This window comes from Acomys russatus, chromosome 29, assembly GCF_903995435.1.
Source record: "Acomys russatus chromosome 29, mAcoRus1.1, whole genome shotgun sequence".
In the NCBI taxonomy this organism is placed as follows: Eukaryota; Metazoa; Chordata; class Mammalia; order Rodentia; family Muridae; genus Acomys; species Acomys russatus.
Genome location: NC_067165.1, coordinates 28,056,225 through 28,080,683, shown reverse-complemented (window position 1 = coordinate 28,080,683; position 24,459 = coordinate 28,056,225). Strand labels below are relative to the sequence as shown.

Genomic DNA, 24,459 nt, shown 5'->3' with positions numbered 1-24,459 from the left:
ATTTTCAGCTAAAAGAACAATTTTAAGACAAAATTATAGCAGAGCTTTTAAAGAAGCCCAGTTCGGTCTTGCACGGCTTATGTCCATATGGAGACTGAGGTAGGAGGAATGCTGACAGTACTGTTACCTTGTCTCCCTATAAGAATATAAGCACTGCAACCAATTCTGAAGTGAAGCTTCTCCAGCTTCGCCCAGTAGTGAGTTGCCACGGAGCCCAAGTCCACTTTTCTATTACCAGATCACATGACCTGGGCCTCCGAGGCTGCTGTTTCCACGTCCCGCGGGAGCGGGCACCAATAGCCAACTCCGAACAACTCAAGACTGCTCCGCCCCCGGGTCCACAGGCACAAGGCGTGGCCACGCCCACCAGGACGGAGGAGGCGTGCCGTAGCGCGCAGAGGTGACGTATTCTTCCAGCGCCACGTCGTGAGTCAACCCGGAGTGGTAGAGATACGCTTGCTAAGGCGTCTTAGGTGCGGAGTGAGTGAACCGAGGGACCCAGAGGCGGGGGAAACTGGGTGAGGAGTTAGCCGCGGGAGACATTAAGGTCCAGTCGGGAGAGTGGTTCTAAGACCACCGAGGTAACCGGTGCGACAGCCGATGGGGGTAGTGATTGGTTAGTCCCGAGTGAGAAATGGATTGCAAGGAAATAGAAGGAAGTTGTTGGAGTGACCAAGATGTAGGAACCATGATGTGGCAGCATATTTGAAAAGAAATCAGTGCACATAAGGAAAGGAAAATGGGAGCCACCTTGTCCCAAGGGTCTCCCGTTGGCTTGTACAGGCCCGAGTGGTGAAAATAGAACAGAGTTTCTGGGCTTAGACGCTCACCGCTTGCCCCACTCCAGCTGAGTCTCTTCAGTCAGTTTTCTTTGCAAGCCCGGATCACTTCTCTCTCTCTCTCTTTCTCTTTTCATTTATTCAAGGTTATCTCGCTGATATTTTGTTTTGGGGTGATTGTGACATAGCAATAATTATGTCATGGATCAAAGAAGGAGAGCTGTCACTTTGGGAACGGTTCTGTGCCAATATCATAAAGGTGAGCAGTTAATTATTAAATTTCAACAATCCCTATTGTTAAATGGAATTAAGGAAAGAAATGAGAGAATATTAAAATTGTAATGTAGCTTTGCTGGGCTGGGTACTGGGTGCCTTTTTTTTTTTTGAGAGAGGGCTTCTCTGTGTAACAGCCCTAGCTTTCTTTGAACTTGCTCTATAGTTCAAGGCCTTTTTCTGTTTCCCCGGTGTTAGGATCAAAGGCATGCACCACCACCACCACCACCCAGCATGAATGACTCCCCCCCCAAAAAAAAACAGGGTTTCTACTTGTGTAGTCTTGCTGTCCTGAACTAGCTTGGTAGACCAGGTTGGCCTCAATTTCACAGAGATCGGCCTGCCTCTGCCTCTCTGAATGCCACTCCCAGGGTGCCACTGCGCCCTGCTGATGAGTGACTTATTTTTTAAGGCAAATGAGTCTCTTAATATCATTGGACAGGCAATTAGATTTTCCTTGTGGAGCACTGACATTTTGGTGTTAGGAATGTCCAAAGAGCTCACTGGTAGGATGCTTATTTGTATTCACAAAACCCTGAGTTTGAAAAAGGAAGAGAGCCGGGCAGTGGTGGCACACGCCTTTAATCCCAGCACTCGGGAGGCAGAGGCAGAGGCAGGTGGATCACTGTGAGTTCCAGGCCAGCCTGGTCTACAAAGTAAGTCCGGGACAGCCAAGGCTACACAGAGAAACCCTGTCTCAAACAGAGAGGGGGGGCAGGGAGGGAAGGAATGTGAATATGAAAGACAGTGAACTTAAATTTGTCTCCCTGGAGCAGTGGTTCTTATGGTTTTTTTTTTTTTTTTTTTTTTTAAGATTTGTTTATGCGGGACAGGAGCAATGGCTCAGACCAGACATTAAGAGCACTGACTGCTCTCCCAGAGGTCCTGAGTTCAATTCCCAGCAACCACATCATGGCTCACAACCATTTATAATGTGATCTAATGCCTTCTACAATTATCACTGTATTGATAATAAATTAAAATAAAAAAGGTATAAATCATAATAAATAATCTTTTTTTTTTTTTCTGGTTTTTTTGAGACAGTGTTTCTCAGTGTAGTCTTGGCTGTCCTGGATCCGCTTTGTAGACCAGGCTGGGCTAGAACTCACAGCGATCCACCTGCCTCTGCCTCCCGAGTACTGGGATTAAAGGCGTGTGCCACCAAGCCCGGTGGCAAAAATATTTTTTAAAAAATATTTATTTATGCATTTTATGAATATGGGTGCTTTGCATGCATACCTGCACACCAGAAGAGGGTATCATATCCCATTATAGACAGTTATGAGCTGCCATAGAGGAGCTAGAAATTGAACTCAGGACTCTGGAAGATCAACCACCTGAGCCGTCACTTCAGCTCCCAGAGCAGTAGTGTTTGTTGTTGTTTTCTTAGACAGGGTTTCTCTGTGTAGCCTTGTTTGTCCTGGAATCACTTTGTAGACCAGGCTGGCCTGTAACTCAACAGCAGTCCTCCTGCCTCTGCATCCCAAGTGCTGGGATTAAAAGTATGCACCACCACGCCTGGCTGAGTGGTGGTTCTTAGCCTATGGGTCTTGACCCCTTTGAGCATTGAACAACCCTTCTACAGGGTCACATTATCAGAAACTTACATTGTAGTTCATAACAGTAGCAAAATTATAGTTATGAAGTCGCAAAAATAATTTTGTGGTTGAAGGTCACCATAAGACGAGGAACCGTATTAAAGGGTTGCAGGATTAGGAAGATGAAGACCCACTGTGCGGGCGGAAAAGGGGGCCAGAGAGATGGCTCAGCAGTTAAGAGCACTGGCCACTCTTCCAGTGGACCCGGGTTCAATTCCTAGCACCCACATGGCAGTTCATACCTGTCTGTAACTCCTTTCTCAAGAGATTCGACACCTTCAGACAAACATGCAGCCAGAACACCAATACACATAAAAATAAAAATAAATAAATAAGTAAAAAAAAGAAAAAGAAAAAGAACCACTGCCCTAGTGCTTCCATCCACTTTCCCTAACACTGTCTTCTCAGGTAATTGTTTTTTGATGGTTAAGACTGGGCTATAGGGCCTGGAGAGATGGCTCAGTGGTTAAGAGCACTGACTGCTCTTCCAGAGGTCCTGAGTTCAATTCCCAGCAACCACATTGTGGCTCACAACCATCTATAATGTGGTCTGATTATTCTGTATACATAATAAATAAATCTTAAAAAAAAAGAAAAAAAAGAAAAAAAGAAAAAGACTGGGCTTTAGAGCCGTGTGTGGTGGCGCAGGCCTTTAATCCCAGCACTTGGGAGGCAGAGGCAGGTGGATCGTTGGGAGTTCAAGGCTGGTGTGGTCTACAAAGTGAGTCCAGGACAGTTAAGGCTACACAGAGAAACCCTGTCTTGGAAAAAAACAAAGACAAAAAAAAAAAAGAACCACTAGGCTCTAATGGCAGACACTGTGAGGGAAATGTGTTATTCATCTATCTGGCTTAACAAACACAAGATGAAAAGAAATACACGCACAGAAAAATTGAGCACACTGTGTAGTGATACTCAGCTCCTTGTCCCGGTATGGGCTGTGCACCATACATATGGAGCTCAGGACAACTTCCAGAGTGGCTTTGGGGCAGCTGCTTGTACCAGCTGAGACATGTCATTGGTCCCATCAGGAATCACAGCAGTGCCACGTTCTGTGCCTGAGAAGGTTTTTGCTGAAAGCCAGTCAGCGTGCCTTTATTTTTTGTAGACACAGACTGTCAGGCAGTACGTAACAATGAATTTGAGTCAATAAGCCTTGAATCTCCACATACTCACGTACAGATGCCACCTGTTCACATATAGGGCAGAAAATGGAAACTCGGTCCTCAGAAGAGTCTGCATGACAGCCTGGTGGTGGCCAAACAGGCTGCTGGACCAGGCTCAGTTTTCAAAAAGGCTCTGTGTAGGAGACACAAGCAGGAGGTGGAGGAGGAGGGATGATAGGCAGTGGATGATGGCTCAGTGGATGAAGGTTCTTGCCACCAAGTGTGAGAACCTGAATCCACCACCCCACCACCCCACCCCCGTAACCTACACCCCAGAAGGGGCGAACTCAGCTCACATGTGCGCGCGCGCGCGCGCGCGCACACACACACACACACACACACACTAAATAAATGTAATTTCAAAAAAGCTAAAGGCCAAAAGAACAAATAATGAGTTGATAAAAGAGTTAAATCAAATGAACAGATTTAAAATAAAGAAATGCAAGCCGGGAAGTGGTGGTGCACGCCTTTAATCCCAGCACTCAGGAGGCAGGTGGATCGCTGTGAGTTCGAGGCCAGCCTGGTCTACAAAGTGAGTCCAGGACAGTCAAGGCTACACAGAGAAACCCTGTCTCAAAAAACAAAAAAGAAAAAAGAAATGCAAATGGTCAATAAGTACCTGGGAAAAAAATGCTTAGTATCTGTAGCTACAAGCTAAATAAAAGCCAAAACTTGGGCTGGAGAGATGGCTCAGAGGTTAAGAGCACTGGCTGCTCTTCTAGAGGTCCTGAGTTCAATTCCCAGCAACCACATAATGGCTCACAACCATGTATAATGTGATCTCTTCTGATGTGCAGGTGTTTATGGAGGCAGAACACTGTATACGTAATAAATAAATATTTTTTTCAAAAGTCAAAACCCATTAAGATCAGTTTAGAAAGGGCTGGAGAGATGGCTCGGTGGCTAAGAACACTTGCTGCTCTTGCAGAGGACTCAGGTCCAATCCCCCGGGGCAGCTTCACTGTAATTCCGGTTTTAGGGAATTGACACCCTCTTCTGGGGGAACACTGGCTCACATATGGTACACAGACATGCGTGCAGGCAAAAGATCCATACACATAGAGTTATAAAATTTGAAAAAAAGAGAGGGGGTCATCTCATCCTTGTCCGAATGACAGTCCTCAAGAAAACAAAACAAGCCAAAAAAAAAAACAAACAAAAAAAAAACCCAAACCAAAAAGCCCAGCAGGCTTTGGCAAGGACATATAGACAAAAGGATCATTCTGCACTGCCCATGGGAATTAGTCTAGTCACTGTAGAAATCTCTATGAAGTGCCTTGGAAAGTGAAAAGTAGAATTCATATGATTCAACTAGGTCACTCCAGTATACCCTAAGACACCAAAATCAGCCCCTCTCCAGATGCATGCCAGCTCGGCTTACTGCTCCCCCTTCACAGTAGCCAGGCTGCCAAATCGGTCTAGGTGGAAAAAATGGATATATTTTTTAGATTTATTTATTTATTTACTATGTATACAGTGTTCTGCCTGCATGTACACCTGCAGGCCAGAAGAGGGCATCAGATCACATTATAGATGGTTGTGAGCCACCATGTGGTTGCTGGGAATTGAACTCAGAACCTTTGGAAGAACAGGCAGTGCTCTTAACCTCTGAGCCATCTCTCCAGCCCCAAATAAATGGATTTTTGAAAGTGTGGCATATATACACAGTGTTGTTTTATTTAACTGAAAAGAAGAATGGAAAAAAAAAAATAATGAAATTATGCGGATGGAATTGGAGCTCATCATGTTAGGTAAAATAAACCCATCTCATAAAAACTAATTTCATGTGTTTCTCCCGTATGTGGCAATGGTAGGGTCATGAAGTTAAACTGGGAGGTGGAAGGGAAAAGAAAGGGAAGGAAAGGTTAATAGTAGAGGTCAGAGAACAGCGTACAAGAACGATTTGCCTTCTGCAGCATGGGCACAGGTCCTGGGGATCAAATGTGGGCTGTTGGACTCGGCAAGGACCTTACCCCTGAGTCATCTTGCCAGCCCGGGGATCTTATCTGATTCTTCAAACCTGGGGAAACCTTAAGGAAAAGGTGTAATGTTCCTTTTTTTAATCCCAAAGAGAGTGGAACTAGTTCATCATTTGTCTTATTTTACAGGCTGGCCCAGTGCCCAAACATATTGCATTCATAATGGATGGAAACCGTCGCTATGCCAAGAAGTGCCAGGTGGAGCGGCAGGAGGGCCACTCACAGGGCTTCAACAAGCTTGCTGAGGTGGGTGTGGGGACAGAACCCGAACTGAATGATTTGAAGATAGATGGTAGCTAAAACCTGAGGCTCTGACTTTCCTGTGGCTTGGGAGCTTTTTATTCTTGTTTTACTTTTCCGCTTGCTGCCAAGAGTCTCACTCAACCAAGCATTTACAAATATGGTCATCACAGAGAATAAGATAAGCAGGCTTTTGTCTTTTGCTTCCACTAGTTGTTTTGTTTTTTAATTGTGTATGTCATCAGGCTACTACTAAATGTCTTTTAATATTTTAAAAATTGCTAGGTCGACAGGTAAGGATGCTAGCCCCCGAGTCTGATGACCTGAGTCCAGTAGCTGGAACGTGGGGTAAAAGGAAAGAGCCAACCCCACCAGCTGCTCATCTAGTCTTCATACGCCTCTTTTTTTCTTTCTTTGTTTTTATTTTGAGACAGAGTTTCTGTGTGTAGCCTTGGCTGTTCTGGACTCACTGTGTAGACCAGGGTGGCCTCGAACTCACAGCGTCTGCCTCCCAAGTGCTGGGATTAAAGGCGTGCGCCACCACGCCCGGCCCTTCATACACATTTTGTGCTGTGTATGAATGCACGCATACACCTGCACAGATGTCAGATCAACTTTGTGATTGCAGCTATTGTTCTAATGATTTTATATGTGTCAAGCTTCTTTTTTCTTTCTTTCTTTTTCTAAATTTAGAGTTTTTCGGGACATGGTTTCTCTGTGTAGCTCTGGCTGTCCTGGAACTCACTCTGTAGACCAGGCTGGCCTCAAACTCACAAGTCCTGCCTGCCTTTGTCTCCTGAGTCCTGGGATAAAGGGGTGTGCTGCCACCACCACCTGTCTTGTTTGTTTTTGAGAGACAGTTTCACTGTGTAATCCTGGCTGGCCAGAAACTCACTTTGTAGATCAGGCTGGTCCAAACTTACAGAGATCTGCCTTCCTGTCCCTCCTGATACTGGCATTGAAGGCGTGAGATGCCACAAGTGGCTATATTTATTTTCGAGACATCTTATATAGCCAGGCTGGCCTCAAACTGTGTGTAACCAAAAATAGCCTTGGCCTTCTAATCTTCTTGCCTCTACTTAGGAGTGCTAGGATTACAGTCATGATGCCACTGTACATGGTTTTAGTATGGATGCTAGGCAAATACTTTACCAACTGAACTACCTTCCCAACTGTGGTTTATATGTTTATTTTTAGTTTTAAGAAACTGACCTGGGCCAGGTGGTGGTGGTGCACACCTATATTCCCAAACCTTGGGAGGCAGAAGCTGGTGGATCTTTGTGAGTTCAAGGCCAACCTGGTCTACAGGAGTTCCAGGACAGCCAAGGCTACACGTGGAAACCCTGTCTTGAAAACCCAAACTAGCCGGGCGTAGTGGCGCACGCCTTTAATTCAAGCACTTGGGAGGCAGAGGCAGGCATATCTCTGTGAGTTCGAGGCCAGCCTGGTCTACAAAGGGAGTCCAGGACAGCCAAGGCTACACAGAGAAACCGTGTCTTGAAAAACCAAAAAGGCCAGGCATGGTGGTGGCACACACCTTTAATCCCAGCACTTGCAAGGCAGAGGCAGGTGGATCACTCTGAGTTGGAGGCCAGCCTGATCTACAAAGCAAGTCCAGGACAGCCAGGCTACACGGAAAAACCCGTCTCGAAACAAACAAACAAACAACAACAGCAAAACAAAAACAAAACCCCCAAATTAAACATAAAACAACAACAAGGCAGCATCTCCCTCTGTATCCAAGCTTAACTTAACTCAGGGTTCTCTTGCCTCAGCTTCTCGAGTGCTAGGGGTGTGTGTTGATATCTGTGTATCTGTGTGTGTTTCTGTGTGTGTGATTATGTCTCTGTGTGTGTGTATGTCTGTGTCTGTGTATGGCTGTGTGTGTGTGTGTGTGTGTGTGTGTGTGTGTCCGTGTGTATATGGCTGTGTATCTGTGTGTGTGTTTTTGTGTGTGTGTGTATCTGTGTATGTCCGTGTCTGTGTCTCAGTGTTTGTGTGTGTATGTGTGTGTCTCTGTTTATATGGCTATGTGTCTGTGTGTGTGTTTGTGTGTGGGAATTCCCAGGAGTTCCTATTGACGTGTTCCGGAGTTGACTAGTATGTCATGTATAGCATGGAAGCAACAGTCCACTTCTAAATAGTTGCCTGGGAAACAAAACATAGGTAAACCTTGTGCAAACTCTGAAGTGCTGCCCAGCAGTCCAGTTGTTGCTTCTGTTCTGGCCTCCAGCCTCTTGGTCCATCATCACAAAGACATTGTGCTCTGAGCAGTAACAGCTCACTTAGGGATCCTGCCTCAGCCATCCTCTGAGGATGGGTTTATAATTCGTTCCTGCAGTTAAAGGAGCTCATCCCAGAGAGGTTACTAATTGCCTACAGCTCATTACAAGGCCACAATGGAGTCACTGGGGAGAAAGCTAGAACCTTATATTTTCCCTGAAGATAAAATACAGATTGGAGTTTTTAGCTTTTGTTTTTCATGTTTGAGATACTGTTTCCTGTAGCCCAGGCTGGCCTCAAGTTCAATATGTAGCCCAGGCTGACATTAAAATCATGATCTTCCTGCCCTCTGCCTCCCAGAAGCTCAGATTATAAGTGGTCACTAACATGCCTGGGTCAGTTTTTTTTATTATTTTTATGGTTTGTGAGAGAGGGTGAGAGAGGGTGTGTCGTCCAGGCTCACCTTGATCCTTTGCCTCAGCTTCTCAAAATATGGACCTGACCCGCTACACTCAGCCTCAGGTTTTCCAGTTTCTTCTTTTTTTTCAAGACAGGGTTTCTATGTGTAGCCCTGGCTGTCCTGGACTCATTTTGTAGACCAGGCTGGCCTCGAACTCACAGAGATCCACCTGCCTCTGTCTTCCCGAGTGCTGGGATTACAGGTGTGTGCCACCATGCCCGCCTGGTTTTTCAGTTTCTCAAATGTTGACTTTCTTCCTAGTTGGTTCGGTGTTCTAACCTAAGTGCTGATGTTGCCTTAGCTTTACTCAACTCTGAGGAGGAAGAAACCCTTCCTCCAGCCGTAACCTAGAGCAGAGGTGTTGCTTCTCTCTCCCAATTCTTCTGCATCCCTGCTCTGTACCTTCTCCCCTCAGACTCTTCGCTGGTGTTTGAACCTGGGCGTCCTAGAAGTGACCGTCTATGCATTCAGCATCGAGAACTTCAAGCGTTCCAAGAGCGAGGTGGATGGTCTACTGGACCTAGCCCGACAGAAGTTCAGCTGCTTGATGGAGGAACAGTAAGATGCGGTCCAGAGCTAGAACGTCCTGTCCCAGCACCCCAGCACCCCAGCTCTCCAGCACCCCAGCACCCCAGCTCCCCTAACCCTCCCTGACCACAGTCCTAGCTCCTTTATGTGGAACATCCCCGGGTACCCACTGGCCTCCAATCACACACTGCAAAAACACAAAACTGTTATCTACTTGCATTTCATTGGTCAGGGCAGTAGATCCTGTGTAGAGAGGAAAAGGCCTTGTAGGTATCCACAGTAAGTTCGTGACAGAGCCAGCTTGCGAACTCAATCCTGGCTCCCCCAGGACCTTTGTAGTTCCTCTGTGAACCACACACCTCGCCACCTCACCAGCCTGTCATGGTGTTAGAGCAGGCTTGCTCTAGGGGGAGATTGAGAGACAAGTAGAGGCTGAGCTCAAAGAAGCCAGGAGTGTGTGCAGGATCAGCAAAAGTGGGGCTACTTGAATTGAAGTTTAGGTCTTACTCAAATTGTATGTGATTAGACTATGCAGTGATCTTTTAAAATCTAGTAGATCTTCAAAACTAGGCAAATGGGTCTTGTGTCTCAGACTTTTTTTCTTTTTGAAAGATTTATGTATTTATTATGTATACAGTACTCTGCCTGCATGTACACCAGCAGGCCAGAAGAGGGCATCAGATCCCATTATAGATGGTTGTGAGCCACCATGTGGTCACTGGGAATTGAACTCAGGACCTCTGGAAGAGCAGCCAGTGCCCTTAACCCCTGAGCCATCTCTTGCCCAATTGTTTCTCAGACTTTGACAAAATGTGGCTGAAAGTTATGTAGGCAGATGAGCAGTGAATGTGGCCTTTAGTCCTGGGCCCTGTCCTTTGGGGCTTGCCAGAGACTCCTACCACGCAGTGTAAGCCCAGTTTCCTGTGCCCTTCCCAGTGAGAGAGACTGAGGGGACGGGACACCGCGTACACTTGGGAGTTAATGTATGGGGGCGCTGTGAGGATGACCTGGACAGGCTCTGTAACTAGACCCCCAGTTCAGACCTAGCCATTCATTCATCCAGGTTTCTAAACATTTTAATCTTCTTGTGTCTCAGCCTCCTGGCCTATAAAGAGGAGTGTACATATGTACCTCAGAGGATGGAGCAGTGAGGGAATTTATTGGTTGGAATAAAGTATTTTGACCATTATCTGGCCCTGCAAAGTATATGCTCAGCTGTCATTGTTATTTTATTTTGCTAGAATATAAAAAAGTCACCAATACCACAGTTCCTGCTCTAGAACAATTTGCTGGCTTGCTAGAATGGGACAAATATCACAGACTGTAAAATGCAGTGCTCCACACAAGGACATCTGAGGTAGTATCTCAGGGCCAGGAGTTTGTGTTCTTCTTTTTTTTTTCGAGACAGGGTCTCTCTATGTAGCCTTGGTCATCCTGGACTCACTTTGTAGACCAGGCTGGCCTCGAACTCACAGCGATCCGCCTGCCTCTGCCTCCCGAGTGCTGGGATTAAAGGCGTGCGCCACCACGCCAGGCTTGGAGTTTGTGTTCTTAAGGCAGACAGATCTGGTTCAAGCCAGATGTGCCTCATGAAGTAACCCTGGGCTATCTACCTGAGTATCAGTGTTGCACTGCTGCCTTTGAGAGTGTTGACACAGTTCCGACATTGCACAAACAGCACAGGGCCCGCCTTCTGCCCTGTCAGGCGCCCTATCACAGCGCCACCTCCTTTCTCCTGATCAGGGAGAAGCTGCAGAAGCATGGGGTGTGCATCCGTGTCTTGGGTGATTTGCATCTGTTGCCCTTGGACCTCCAGAAGAAGATTGCGCAAGCTGTCCAGGCTACTAAGAGCTACAGCAAGTAAGTTCTCAGGCTCCCAGGGCTTCCGTGGTCTGTCCCCTGTGCCCGGCATGTGAGGGAGTAGTTTGTGACGCTTAGAGACTGTCACTGGAAAGGAGACCAGGAGCCTTTCCATTTACTCCCCTCACTTGCCCTCCCCACCACAGTGTGTTATAAATGTGCACATGCGCACACACGCCACACATACTGACTTGACAAGGTTGGGATAGATATCCGATAGTCTTAGGCCAGGTGTGGTTACCCCTACCACTGGGATAGGCAGGTGAGTTTGAGGCCAGTCTAAGCTACGTTAGAGACCGTGTCTCAAAAAAAAAAAAAAATCCCACGGGCTGGAGAGATGGCTCAGTGGTTAAGAGCGCCACCTGCTCTCCCAGAGGTCCTGAGTTCAATTCCCAGCAACCACATGGTGGCCCACATGGTGGCTCACAACCATCTAATGTAATCTGATACCCTCCTGCAGATAAAGCACTTGTATGCAATAAATAAAATAAATAAATATTTTTTTAAAAAAATCCCACAATTGTAATGCTTGTCTGCACGCCTTTCAAGAATCTTTTCTAGCCTACTCTTTGACCCATGGATACACTTAGAGGACAGAGTTCAGTATCCCAACACTGCACTGTGTGTAGCTTTGGAATTGTACTGTTGGGAGTGGCTTTATGTCACAGCCGCTCTCCTTCTGTCCAGCCTGTGCTTACGCTAACATCACAGCGCATTTCTGTCCGCTGTGAGCAGGAGACGGGGAAACAGTAAAGGCCATTTACTTTTGATCTAATTAAGTGAAGAACACGCTCCTTCCAAGAGCTCTTAGGAACCTAAGACAATCCACAACCTCACCCTTCAAGAGTGAAGTGCCAGCCAGGCGTGGTGGCGCAGACCTTTAATCCCAGCACTCGGGAGGCAGAGGCAGGCAGATTGCTGTGAGTTCGAGGCCAGCCTGGTCTACAAAGCGAGTCCAGGAGAAACCCTGGCTACACAGAGAAACCCTGTCTCAAAAAACAAACAAAGAGTGAAGTGCTTGTGTCCTTCTGAGGAATGGCTGCTCCTGACTCAAGAGACCCTGTCTCTCTTTGGTGAATTACTCTGCTCTGCCACCTGCAGGTGTTTCCTCAATGTCTGCTTCGCATACACATCCCGTCATGAGATCACCAATGCTGTGAGAGAGATGGCCTGGGGAGTGGAGCAAGGTCTGCTGGAACCCAGGTATCTGGGGGGGGGGATGGGGCAGGGAGCAGGGGGCTCTCTCCTGCTACCTGGTAGGGAAGACGGGGTGCGCTAGCGCTCAGAGTTCTCCTGAGCCACAGCTCGTGCACTTGGCCAGAACTCAAATTGGGTGTGCATGGAAGGCTGAGGGGACTTCCCTCAAACAGAGGTGGGGCTCATCTGAGTACACCACAAACCAACAGACCCTGGAGAAACAGCACAACAGCCTCCAGGGCCCTCCTGTCCAGGGAGAACTGACACCCTCCTTGTCCCTCTGAACAGCGATTTTTTCCAGTAATTATTTCTTATGTTTCTTGTGGAGGAGAATCTTTTAAGTTTCTCATATTCCAGTGTCATAACACAGGATTAAGGAATTGTAAGGATGGGTGGAGGGAAGAATGGGCACATTTTTAATTGTTACCAACTCAGGGTAATCCTGATTATTAGGGCATGGAGGAATGGGGGAATTTTTGAAGCCATCTGTCTATTTGGCCCTTTTAATGTTGTTACTAATATAATCTTTGAAAAAAACTAATATAATCTTTGGTAATATTAGTAAATTAATAATAGTAAAATAAAGCAGCAGAAATAATTGAGAGTATGTGGTATGTTCCTGTTTTACTGTTAGTAACCTCACGTGCAAGAGTCAAGTCTTCATTAGAAATGTCACCTATGCAAGGTCAGTCCGCCAGGAAGATGTCAGTCGGACTCTTCTCTAAGGCCAGTTCCGGAGTCCTTGACTTTTCTTCTTACTATATGAGATCTTGGGATGTAGAAAAATTTCTCATTTCTAGTATAGTATGATTGGCTGAAAACTGAAAATCAAGAAATAGAGCTGGGCATGGTGATACAAACCTATAATCCCACGTACTTACACTCGACAATTTTGAAACAGCCTAAGCAACACAGTGAGACCCCCATCTCAAAACAACAGCAACAATATACAGACATTACAGTGAAGGTCGCTCAGCTGTGGAGCACTTGCTTACACTGACACGTGTAAGACCTTGATTTCCACGAAGAGCAAACGAATGAACAAGAAGAAAGTTTGTCCTTTTGTTTTAATAATTAACATCCGGAAAGCTAGAAAGTATATGTATGCACGTGTGTATCTGTGTAAGAATATGTACACAGGCATGCAGGTGCCCTCAGAGGCCAGAAGAGGGCATCAGAGCCCCTGGAGCTCCAGCTGCCTGTAGGTGCTGGAAATATGAACTCCGCCCTCTTACCCACTGAGCCGGCTGTCCAGCCTCAGGAAGCACTGTTTTCTTTCCTCGTATGTTGATACAGGGTCTCACTCTGGAGCCCTGATTGGTTAGAACTTAGACTGTTTAGACTGTGCACCCACTAGGGCTGCTTGACTCTGCCTTCCAAGTGCTGGGATTAAAGATGTGTACCCTACCACAGACAGAAGGAAAATGCTATTTTAAATACTTGGACCTCCCTTCTCATTTAAATTTATTTGATTTATGTCTTTATCGAGTGGGGAAGATGGGTATACATGTGGCACAGAGTGCTTGAGGAAGTCCGGGGACAATTTAGGAGTTGGTTCTCTCTGCCCATCATGTGGGTCCTGGGAATGGAACTCAGTGGTAAATTAAGTTGTAGATTGTGAACTGGCTGTTAGGGAGAAATTGAGGTCCCAGGTAAGTGGTTAGGGACAGGAGGCCGTCGAGTGGTTAAGGCAGAAGGGGAATGGAGGAGGGGATGTGTTTGAGCTGAGCATGTACAAGGCCCTGGGTTCAGTTTCCAACCGTGGGGAGAGAAAGACAGACAGAGATACAGAGTTTACACAGGAGATGCAACAGAGCTTCTGATAATTAGCTGGGAGTCATTTCATAGTTGTTCATTATATCATGCTGTATACTTAGTGTTTTGAGTAGTCTTGTGTGAATAAAAGAATAATCGAACTAATGATGGAAAATATTTATGCTGGAAAGAGCGCTCTAATTTAGCAAGCAGATTTAATATGTATTTGCTCCTGGGAGTCCTGATCTGACCTGCAACATAGCGTGCGTTAGCCTCGCCCTGTGCTTCAGCATCTCCTGACCTTACGTCTTGCTCCCAGGAAGTGTTTCCTATCTGTGTTCCTGGCTATCCTTTTGTATTCGCCTTTGTGGGGTTTTCATGTCCGTAGTCGGCGCAGAATCACCAGGGTCACGAGGCTGATATCTTAACCCAGCACCTCCTCAGCTTGGTTCTCGGCACATGCTGAGCTCACTAGGGCCTAGGCTGCCCTCTGTACTCCAAGTGGAGACGACTCTACATGTCTGTGGGTTATCAGGATTCAGCTCAACCAAGCAACGGGGTTTCCTGATCTCTTGGTCCTACCATCTGACTTCTTTTCTCTTTCTTTAGGAGAGGCCTTTTTGTTTGCTTTCTTTCTTTCTTTCTTTCTTTCTTTCTTTCTTTCTTCCTTTTTAGAAATAAAATGAACAGCTTGTTAGCAAGCCTGGAATTAGAGAAGAAATAAAGTTGACCCTCAAGGCTGGTTAAAAAAAACTGTCAGTGGGTTACTTTGAGTAGGCTGCTTGTTCTCCTGTAGTTTTCTGTCCTCTGTGTGATAAATAATAATTGTGACCACGTGCTTTTTGTTTTTTCAAGACAGGATTTTTCTGTGTAGTCTTGGCTGTACTGGACTCTCTTTGTAGATCAGGCTGGCCTCGAACTTACAAGAGAGCTGCCTGCCTCTGCCCCCAGCAGATTAATTTAATTTTATGCACATTGTCCTGAGGGTGTCAGAGCCATTGGATCTAGAGTGACAGACAGTTGTGAGATGCCATGTGGATGCTGGGAGTTGAACCAAGGTCTTCTGGAAGAGCATGTGGTTCTCTTAGCTGCTGAGCCATCTCTCCAGCCCTGTGACCATTTAGTAAGTGAACACAGGGGCCATGTGGATGTTCTGTGTTGTTCCACCTTTAATATATGTGCTCTTGAGATGAGCGCTAATCTCAGACTCTTGATCCTCCCCCTTCAGCCTCCTGGATGCTGCAGTTACAGGCTTTGCCACCATGCCCAGCTCTCTTTACTTTGTTTAATTTATGTGTGCGGCTGCAGGCGTGTGTGCACCACAGCGTACAAGTGAAAGCCAGAGGATAGCCTTTGGGTGTGGAGCCTCACCTTTCTACCTTACTGGAGACAGGGTCTCTTTACTGCTGTGTAAGCCAAGAGAGCTGGCCCTCAGACTTCTCCTCCTCCTCAGAGGATCTCCTGCATCTGCCTCTCCCCACACAGGCATTTTGGGGTTACAAACATTTGACTTACTGCATATGGTTTTTACTGGGTTCTGGAGATCCAGCCCCGAGTCATCACAGGCACTTTCCCATCCCGAGGCACCTTCCTAGCCCTTCTCTTCACTTTAAAGATGAGAATGCAGAAGCAAGAAAAAGTAATGTATCTGACTTTACACAGTCGGCCAACCTCCCTTGTGTTCCTTCAATCTGCTTCATTGACTGCCTCGTAGGAAGGCGGAAATGGACAATGGAGTCTAACAGTAAAAGCAACGACAGGGCTGGAGAGATGGCTCAGCAGTAAAGAGTACTGAGGATGGGGATTCAATCCTGAGCACCCCCATAGTGGCTCACAACCTGCAACTCTAGTTCCAGGGATCCAATCCCTTCTTGGGACCCCCCCCAGGTACATGGTGTACATACATACATGTAGACAAAACACTCACACACACAAAACAAAATAAATATAACTTTAAAAAAAGTTAGCAACTAAACCAGATGTGGTGTTGCATGCCTGTGATCTCTGCCTTCAGAAGGACTGCTATGGGTCTGATGCCAGTATGAACAAGGCCCTGTCCAAAAATAGGGCTTGGCAGCTGGAGAGATAGATGGCTCAGGGGTTAAGAGCACTGGCTGCTCTTGCAGAGGACATGGGTCTGGTTCCCAGCACGGGTGTGATGGCTCGCAGCCATCTGTAATGGTAATTCTAGTGCATCGGCCTTGGAGCACAGGCCAGGCATGTGGCACACATACACCATGCGGGAAAACACTCATAAAATACATCTTTAGGAAATTGTTGTTGTTGTTTGTATTTTTTATTGTTTACAGGGATTGGGGGTGCTGAAATTGTAGATGAGTTGTAGATCAGCACACAAAAGACCTTAGGATACATCCTCAGTGCTACATTGAAAATTAAACATTACCCAGCACTCAAGAGGCAGAAGCAGGCGGATCAATGTGAGTTCGAGGCCAGCCTGGTCTACAAGGAAGTCCAGGACAGCCAACATTACACAGAGAAACCCTGTCTCCAAAAACCAAAAAAGAAAAGAAAAGTAACTATTAGAGCCAGCAAGATGGCCCAGCAGGTGCTTGTTGCCAAGTCTGGTGACCTGAGTTTAATCTCCTCAACCCATATGGTGGAGGGAGAAAACTGACTCCTGAGAGTTGTCCTCTGCCTCTATATGCATGCCACAGCACATGCATGTCCTCTGCCTCTATATGCATGCCACGGCACATGCATGTCCTCTGCCTCTATATGCATGCCACAGCACATGCATGTCCTCTGCCTCTATATGCATGCCACGGCACATGCATGTCCTCTGCCTCCATATGCATGCCACGGCACATGCATGTCCTCTACCTCCATATGCATGCCACGGCACATGCGTGTCCTCTGCCTCCATATGCATGCCACGGCACATGCATGTCCTCTACCTCCATATGCATACCATGGCACATGCATGTCCTCTGCCTCCATATGCATGCTACGGCACATGCATGTCCAAGGACACAAAGCAAAGAAAACAAAGGGTCTAGTTACCGGTGCTCACATGGCAGCGAAATCTCCAGTTCTAGGAGGAGATCCGGTACCCTCTTCCGGCATCCAGAGGCACAGGCCAAGCATGTGGTGCACATACATGCCGTCAAATACACACAGAAGTAAATCATGCTGGGTGGTGGCAGCACATGCATTTAGTCCCAGCATGCAGGAGGCAGAGGCAGGTGGATCTCTGAGTTCAAGGCCAGCCTGGTTTACATATCAAGTTACTGGATAGCCAGGGCTACATAGAGAAACTCTGTCTCGAAAAACACAAATGACTAGATGGATAGATAGAGACGTAGATAAATAGGTTGATAGATTTTGTAAATTAAGTAAACCTTTTAAAATAATCAATAAACATGGCAATGTAAGTATGTGTAACTGGAAATAAATCACACTGAGATTAGGTTAAGTTAGGTTAGACCCTGGGTGCTGCTTTTCCCTCCAGTTAATGTAGTAACGAACACTTCTCTATGCCCCGTAATTTTAGTAAGTGTCTTTTAGCATTTTCACTAGCTAACGCTAAGCCACACAAACGTGTCTTGTCTTAGTTTACCCAGGTATCTCTGTGTTTATTCTGTGTCTAGGCTGATTCTAGTTCTCATTATTACAAATGGCGGACTCCTTGTGCTTCCCTCGTCTGCAGTGTGCGTCCCTTCCTCTGGAGCTGCGTCCAGGAGGCCCACTCTCTCCCTTCTTACCACGGCTGCCACCTTTGCTTTCCCTCTTGAGTTTTCTTCTTCCTAGTGCTGGGATCAAATCTAGACCCACGGTTTTTTAAATGTTTTCTATTTTATTTTGTTGAATACTGGCATTTTTACTGTTACTCAGCCTAAATTATTTCTGAACAGTCTTGAACTCCTGATCCTCTAGTCTCAGCCTCCAAACTCTGGGAACATAGCCACTGTCACGTTGTGCAGCCTAGAATCTGGTTCTGGAAAACACTTATTCCAGATATTTGTGGCCTCATTCTTTCTTTTTAAATATTTTTTCCTTTATGTTTTTATCTCATGTATATGGATGTTTTGCCTACAAGTACGCCTGTGCACCATATGTGTGCAGTGTCTTCGGAGGCCAGAAGAGGACTCCCTTGGGACTGGAGTTACAATGAGCTGCCATGTGGGTGCTGGGAACTGAACCCAGGACCTCTGGACATGCAGCCAGGGCTCTTACCCATGGAGCCGTTTCCAGCCCCTCTTTCTGCTTTCTTGATTCTGTGACCAGAATCATGTTCTCCCAAGAAAGTTTGTCTTTTTGATCCTTTTCAAGATAAAACTGGAACTTGGTGATTTCTAGTCCTGTTTCTGTCTGCTTGTCAGGGTAGGCAGGCGCTCCCTGGGGCCAGCACACACCACCCCGGACGATGCCTCTTCGTGTCCATGGGAAAGCTTTGTTTCAGAAAACGCAGCCACCACCAGTCTCCCTCGGTTGTTTCCGGGTGTCTGTCTCCTTGGGAGTATATTTCTTTCTTTATTTTTATTTATTTATTTATTTATTTATTTTGAAATAGAGTTTCTCTCTATAGCCTTTATTTGCCCTGGACTCAGTTTGTAGACCAGGCTGGTCTCGAACTCACAGAGATCTGCCTGCCTCTGCCTCCCCGAGTGCTAGGATTACAGGCGGCTGCCACCACACCCAGCTAGGCGTGTATTTCATACCCAGCATATGAAAAGTTACCATTTTCCGTTTTGCTTTGGTGGGGAGTGGGTATGCCACGGTGTACAAGGCTGCCATCTGACAGCCCAGTGGAGTTAGTTGGTTCTCTCCTTCCTTTGCATGGCTTTGAGGACTAACGCTCAGGTCGCCTCATCTGTATGGCAAACGCCTTTTCCCACTGAACCGTCTTGCTGGCCAGTCCCTGTTCTTTTTATTAGACCCTGGAATTAGAGGTAAACTCAGTGGCATGGTCTATGCATATAAGGCTTCAAGTTCAATCACCAGCATAAGCCACAAATAGAGAAAGGTCCTTCCTTCCTTCTTAGCCACTGTTGATAAAATGTTGTGTGACATTCATCATTTATTTCATCCTTTTTGTACATACATATATATGCATACATAATAAGTTTTCATAATATAGTGATATCATACTCCTTTCATATATATAATGTGTGACTATGGATTTGTGTATGGTTTTCACAATATGTTTTCTGAAATTTGCTTTTTTCATGTAACAGTGGGTCTTGGAAGTCTTTCCAAATCAATCGTTAGATGTATCTTTTTGTTATTTTCAGAATTATTTGTTTTTGCAGTACTGGGGATTAAACTCAGGGCCTTATGCGCCTTAGGCATGTATACTACCAGTAAGCCACATCCCCATCTTTAAATTTTCTCTTAAAAAAGAAAAGTAGAAAAAAATAAAAGAAGGAAACGCAGTTACATGGTGTTTGATCACAGCACTGGGTCATAGGGTGTCTTTCAAAAGCAAAACAAATCAAATGAAGAGAAACAGCCTCATGGACGCGTGGTTTTAGGCCTACAGGCAAATTACTTATCTGTTTTCCTGAGCCTCAGTTCTCTACATCTGTGACCCTGGCTGTGAAGACCCTCCACAGGGCTGAGGATGATGTCTGTAGTGGCATGTGCAAGGCCCTGGGGCAAAGAGCATTGTGTGTGGTTTACAGATTTAAAGCCGCTCTTGGGTGGGGACGTGCTGGCAAATGTATTTGATGGTGGGATAACCGGGAGGCTGTGCATGGAAGCCCACCCAGGCTACCACACAGAGTCTTGTGCTTCTGTCTCCTGCTCGCCTAGTGACGTGTCTGAGTCTCTGCTCGATAAGTGCCTCTATAGCAACCACTCTCCTCATCCCGACATCCTGATTCGGACCTCTGGAGAAGTGCGGCTGAGTGACTTCTTGCTCTGGCAGGTAGGTCGTTTGGAGCATGTTGTTTTACCGTCAGGCTGAAGCTTGGAGCTGAATGCCAGCGGTGGGTTCCCGCTCACCAGCGCTGCACAGCAGGAGCTGAATGCCAGCAGTGGGTTCCCACCCACCAGCGCTGCACAGCAAGGCGAGCAGTGCCTGCAGGCTGTACCTGGAAAACGCTTGCTTTTCTTTCTTCACCAGACCCTGCATGCGTAATGTGGCTCTTGCTACCCACAGTGCAGTGCTTTCACCCGAAGGAGAAACCAAAGCCACCCTACCCTAATGAAACCTTACATAGCCCTTCTCCAGGAACGGGCCCTTTAAGACCCTGGCTAACCTGGAGTCGCTTGCACTACTGCCACAGGAACCTTACTTTTCAGTTAGTCACCTCCTCCTCAGAAGAGGAGGCTACGTCTAAGCGGGCATATCTCAGGAGACATTCTGGCTGCATTCAGACTCTCAGGCTTAGTGTTCCTTTTTGCTTAGTTTTCCCAGCATGTGTATCCCCTAAAAGCTCACATCCAATCAGTACTGTTTATTGTTTAAAAATCTCTGCTCTTAACCAGGCAGTGGTGGCACACACCTCTAATCCCAGCACTTGGGAGGAAGAGGCAGACAGATCTCTGAATTGGAGGTCAGCCTAGTTTATGTTTCAGGAGAGCCAGGGCTATACAGAGAAACTCTATCTCAAAAAGAAAAAAAAAAGAAAAAGAAGAAGATTCATTGAGGGAGCCTCAGCTTGGAGACATCTCAAGTATCTGGATCCATCTTAAAACTGTAGGAAGATAGTGCCGTTGGTGAGGATTGGTCCATAAGCACTGCAGCCTAAGTCAGCTCCCTGGCATCATACACAGAGCCTGCCGTGACCGTGCACACTTAGAACTCAGTGCTAGGAAACTGAAGACAGGATCCCTAGAGCTCTGGCCAGTTAGCTGTGCCTGACCTGTAAGCCCAGGCCCAGAGAAAGAGCCTGTCTCCTGAGGAACAATGCCCGTGGGTGACCTCTGACCTCTGCAAGCACTCACAGGTACACACAAGTGAACTGACACTAGCAGTATACTGAGACTGCTTTTACTTAGTCTTCGGGTATCTGAAGGAAATGTGCTTTATACCTAGTGGTTGTGTTGCTCAGAGCACATTTTAAAGTTTGCATCGAGCTGAGATTTAAGGAACCACAGTGGTGTGGGCCCCGTGTGTTACGCGTTTACTGTGCATGACAAGGCCCTGATTTGATCCCTGGCACTTTGCAAGGATGACGAAAAGGAGGAAAAAAGAAGGTGGAGGAGAGGGAGCGGGTTAGATAAGGAGGAAGCACGCCGACAAAGTAGAGGACTTGCCCAAAGAGTCGCCCTACAGATGCAGGAGTCCGATGCCCTTAAGAAGAGACTCAGCAGAGGCCATGATCTAGGGAAGGTGACTGCACCTCAGAAAAAATGCTGAGTTCCTCCTTCATGCTGGGAATGTGATGCTGACTGACTGAGAAACTCCTACTGACTGCAAGTGTAAAGCTCTTGAAAGTCCAGGCTCTAAGAAAGTCATTGCAGGGGCTGGAGAGATGGCTCAGAGGTTAAGAGCACTGACTGCTGCTCTTCCAAAGGTCCTGAGTTCAGTTCCCAGCAACCACATGGTGGCTCACAACTATCCATAATGTGATCTGGTGCCCTCTTCTGGCCTGCATGTGTACATGCAGGCATAACACTGTATACATAATAAAAATCTTTAAAAAAAAAAAAAAAAAAAGTCATTGCAGCCATAGGAAAGAGAGGGACAGCTTCTTGTCAATGGCACTTTCAGTCAGGCATGGCTCCCCTGCCTTAATTCCAGCATTTGGATGGTATGAACTTGAACCTGCCTGTTCTATACAGCAAGTGCCAGGCCAGCCAGGGCTACATAATGAGACTCTGCCTCAGAATAAAAGCCACTTTGATTTGTTCCGGAGGAAATACTTGGTATCTTGGTAGAAGCTTTGGGGAAGATGACATGAGTCTATAGTAGCAAATTAGTGTGGAGTGCTGGGGCTGGGACAGCTCAGTTGTCGTCCGTGTTCGTCTGTGCTGGGCTTTCCTTCATGCACATTTAATCTTCACAGCTCTGCAGAGACTTGCGGTGTTATCTAGCTGCGTACTTGAAGAAGTCGAGGCCCAGAGAGGTTCGAGAACTCGGCCAGGTCAATGGTAACGGTACATCCCGGCAGTTTGCCTCCAGAACCCATGGGCTGAGGACACGGTGTCACACTGTTGCTACTTAAAATAACAAGCACGGCTACCGTTTGTTCTGGCTGGCTTTATCAGACTGTGTGTGTCTCAGATGACCTCTAAGGGCCAGGAGCCAATAACATAATCCAGATGTTATTTCATAGTCCTAAAAGTGGCTTTTAGAAGCATGGCAGAGCTGGGTGTGGTGGCGCATGCCCTTGATCCACAATGCCACGATCCAGGCAGATCATGTGGATTTCAGGCCAGCCTGGTCTACATTGTTAATTCCATGTTGACCATTGGCTACCCCTGAGATTTTTCTCTCAAACAAAAAAGGAAAGGAGGAAAAAGGAAAGATCTGGTAGAAACCTTTATTAGTTTATTTCAGCTTTGCCACAGGCAGGGGATTTAATCGCCTTGTGACCCTTCTTCCAACAGTGAGGGAACCTGGGCTGGCTGCAGAAACACCTGGGAACCTGTGCCATCTTGTTACTCGGCTTTTCCCCACGCAGTGTGGGTCCCCACTGGAGCACTGGCCAGCAGTGCAGCCCCAGGGGTGCACCTCACTCATGATCTGTTGCTTGTTTTTACCAGACCTCCCACTCCTGCCTAGTGTTCCAGCCTGTTCTGTGGCCAGAGTACACGTTTTGGAACCTCTGTGAGGCAATCCTGCAGTTTCAGAAGAACCACAGTGCACTTCAGGTATGAGTCGGGCAGGACGGACGTTGGCAGGCCCACCTTGTGCTGATGGCTTGGTGCCTCTTTTTTAAAAGCTTTACTTGTTTCTGTGCATAGATGTGCCATAATCGATGCGTGTGTGTGCGCCATAGTGCACGTGTGAAGGAAGCCTCTGGAAGTGTGTTCTCTCCTCCCTTTGGGTCTCAGGAATTGAACTCAGGCTTGGTGACAAGTGCCTTTGCCCACTGAGCCATCTCTCCAGCCCACCAGACATATCTTGACAAACAGTGATGGTTATTACACTAACGCTATGATCCACGGATGATTTACTGTGTGTCAGACAGTGAGTGTTTTACACACAGAAGTCACTACTGCTGCCAAGCACTCAGGAAGGTCGGTCTTCTTAGCTTCTTATATAAATGAGTAAACAGGAAAAATGGCTGGGGACATGGTGCTGTGCGCTTTTTTTATTTGTTTGTTTGTTTGTTTTTTGTTTTTCAAGACAAGGTTTCTCTGTGTAGCCTTGGCTGTCCTAGACTCGCTTTGTAGACCAGGCTGTCCTGGAACTCACAGCAATCCACCTGCTTCTGCCTCCCGAGTGCTGGGATTACAGGCATCCACCTCCACACCTGGCTGTGCTGTGCACTTTTAATCCTAGCACTCAGGAAGCAATCTCTGCGTTCAGGGCCATCTTGGACTACATATTGAATTCCAGACCAACGACGGCCTGGTCTTGAAAAGAGGGGTCGGGGGTAGACAGACAGACAGACAGACATGTTTAAGGGCCAATGTGATATAAGGAAAGGTGTTCTGCAGACACAGGAGAAAGCTCAGAGAGATTGTCTGATAATCCCTAAAGATCTTAATCCAATCAGAGTCACAGCTGGCGACGCCCACCTGTAAAACTAGCCAGTGGGAGGCTGAGGCAGGAGGATTTCAGATTGAAGGCCAGTGAATTTGAGACCATGTCTCCAATAAATAATTGAGTGACAGTGGAAGTCTGCAGAGTCACACATGAGCAGCAGTGTAGCCTTTCGGCTGTCTGCAGTCTCCCACACGCTGTCTCCTCCTGCTAACCGCTGGCCACATGGGCAGAGGCTGACCCTGAGCTGTGGTGTGGTTCTGCATACATTTATCTACGTAGCCTCCCTAAATGTAACAGATTTGGTGTCCTTATTTTTCCAGCTATGAAAACAGGGACAGGAACTAATTGTGCCAAGGCCACTGAGCTAGGAACCTGTATTTTGAAATCATAGTTCTTTCTTAAGCCTGGAGAGAGAGTGGCCAGGAAGAAGGAATGATGTGCGTCAGGGTCTCACTGGCCTCAAGGTCCCTTTTGCGAAGCTAATGAGAGCCGTAGAACATGTCCACTGAGAAACAGGCCCGTGTTCATGGGACTGTACGCACGCACAGCTACATGGCGCACTGTCAGGGTCCGCCAACTCCCGTCCTCAACTCCCGGCATTAGTCACTTGAATGACAAGAGTTTTACCAATGAGTCTCAAAATATGAGTAATTTGAACACAGTGGCTTAGAACAAATGAAAAGTGAAATAGCAAAGCGTCAGTTACCTGCTGCTAGGGAGGAATGTGCCTGGAGCTGCCTCCAAAACTAAAACATTTTGTGGTTTTTTTTTTTTTTTTT

At 46.7% G+C, this 24,459-nt stretch overlaps 1 protein-coding gene across 2 annotated transcripts in view; it reads left to right on the top strand.

Annotated features, from left to right (window-relative positions):
- The first annotated feature begins 899 nt into the window (after positions 1-899).
- Positions 900-24,459, top strand: part of Dhdds (dehydrodolichyl diphosphate synthase subunit) — a 30,151-nt gene continuing 6,591 nt past the window's right edge. The window contains exons 1-7 of one of the 2 annotated variants that reach the window (XM_051171241.1): positions 900-1,038; positions 5,925-6,041; positions 9,134-9,276; positions 10,990-11,106; positions 12,208-12,309; positions 19,831-19,945; positions 22,732-22,839. In XM_051171241.1, the coding sequence (XP_051027198.1) occupies positions 976-1,038; positions 5,925-6,041; positions 9,134-9,276; positions 10,990-11,106; positions 12,208-12,309; positions 19,831-19,945; positions 22,732-22,839 (765 nt within the window). In that variant the 5' untranslated portion in view covers positions 900-975. The remainder of the gene's footprint in view (positions 1,039-5,924; positions 6,042-9,133; positions 9,277-10,989; positions 11,107-12,207; positions 12,310-19,830; positions 19,946-22,731; positions 22,840-24,459) is intronic. The other variant, XM_051171242.1, reaches the window with a different exon arrangement.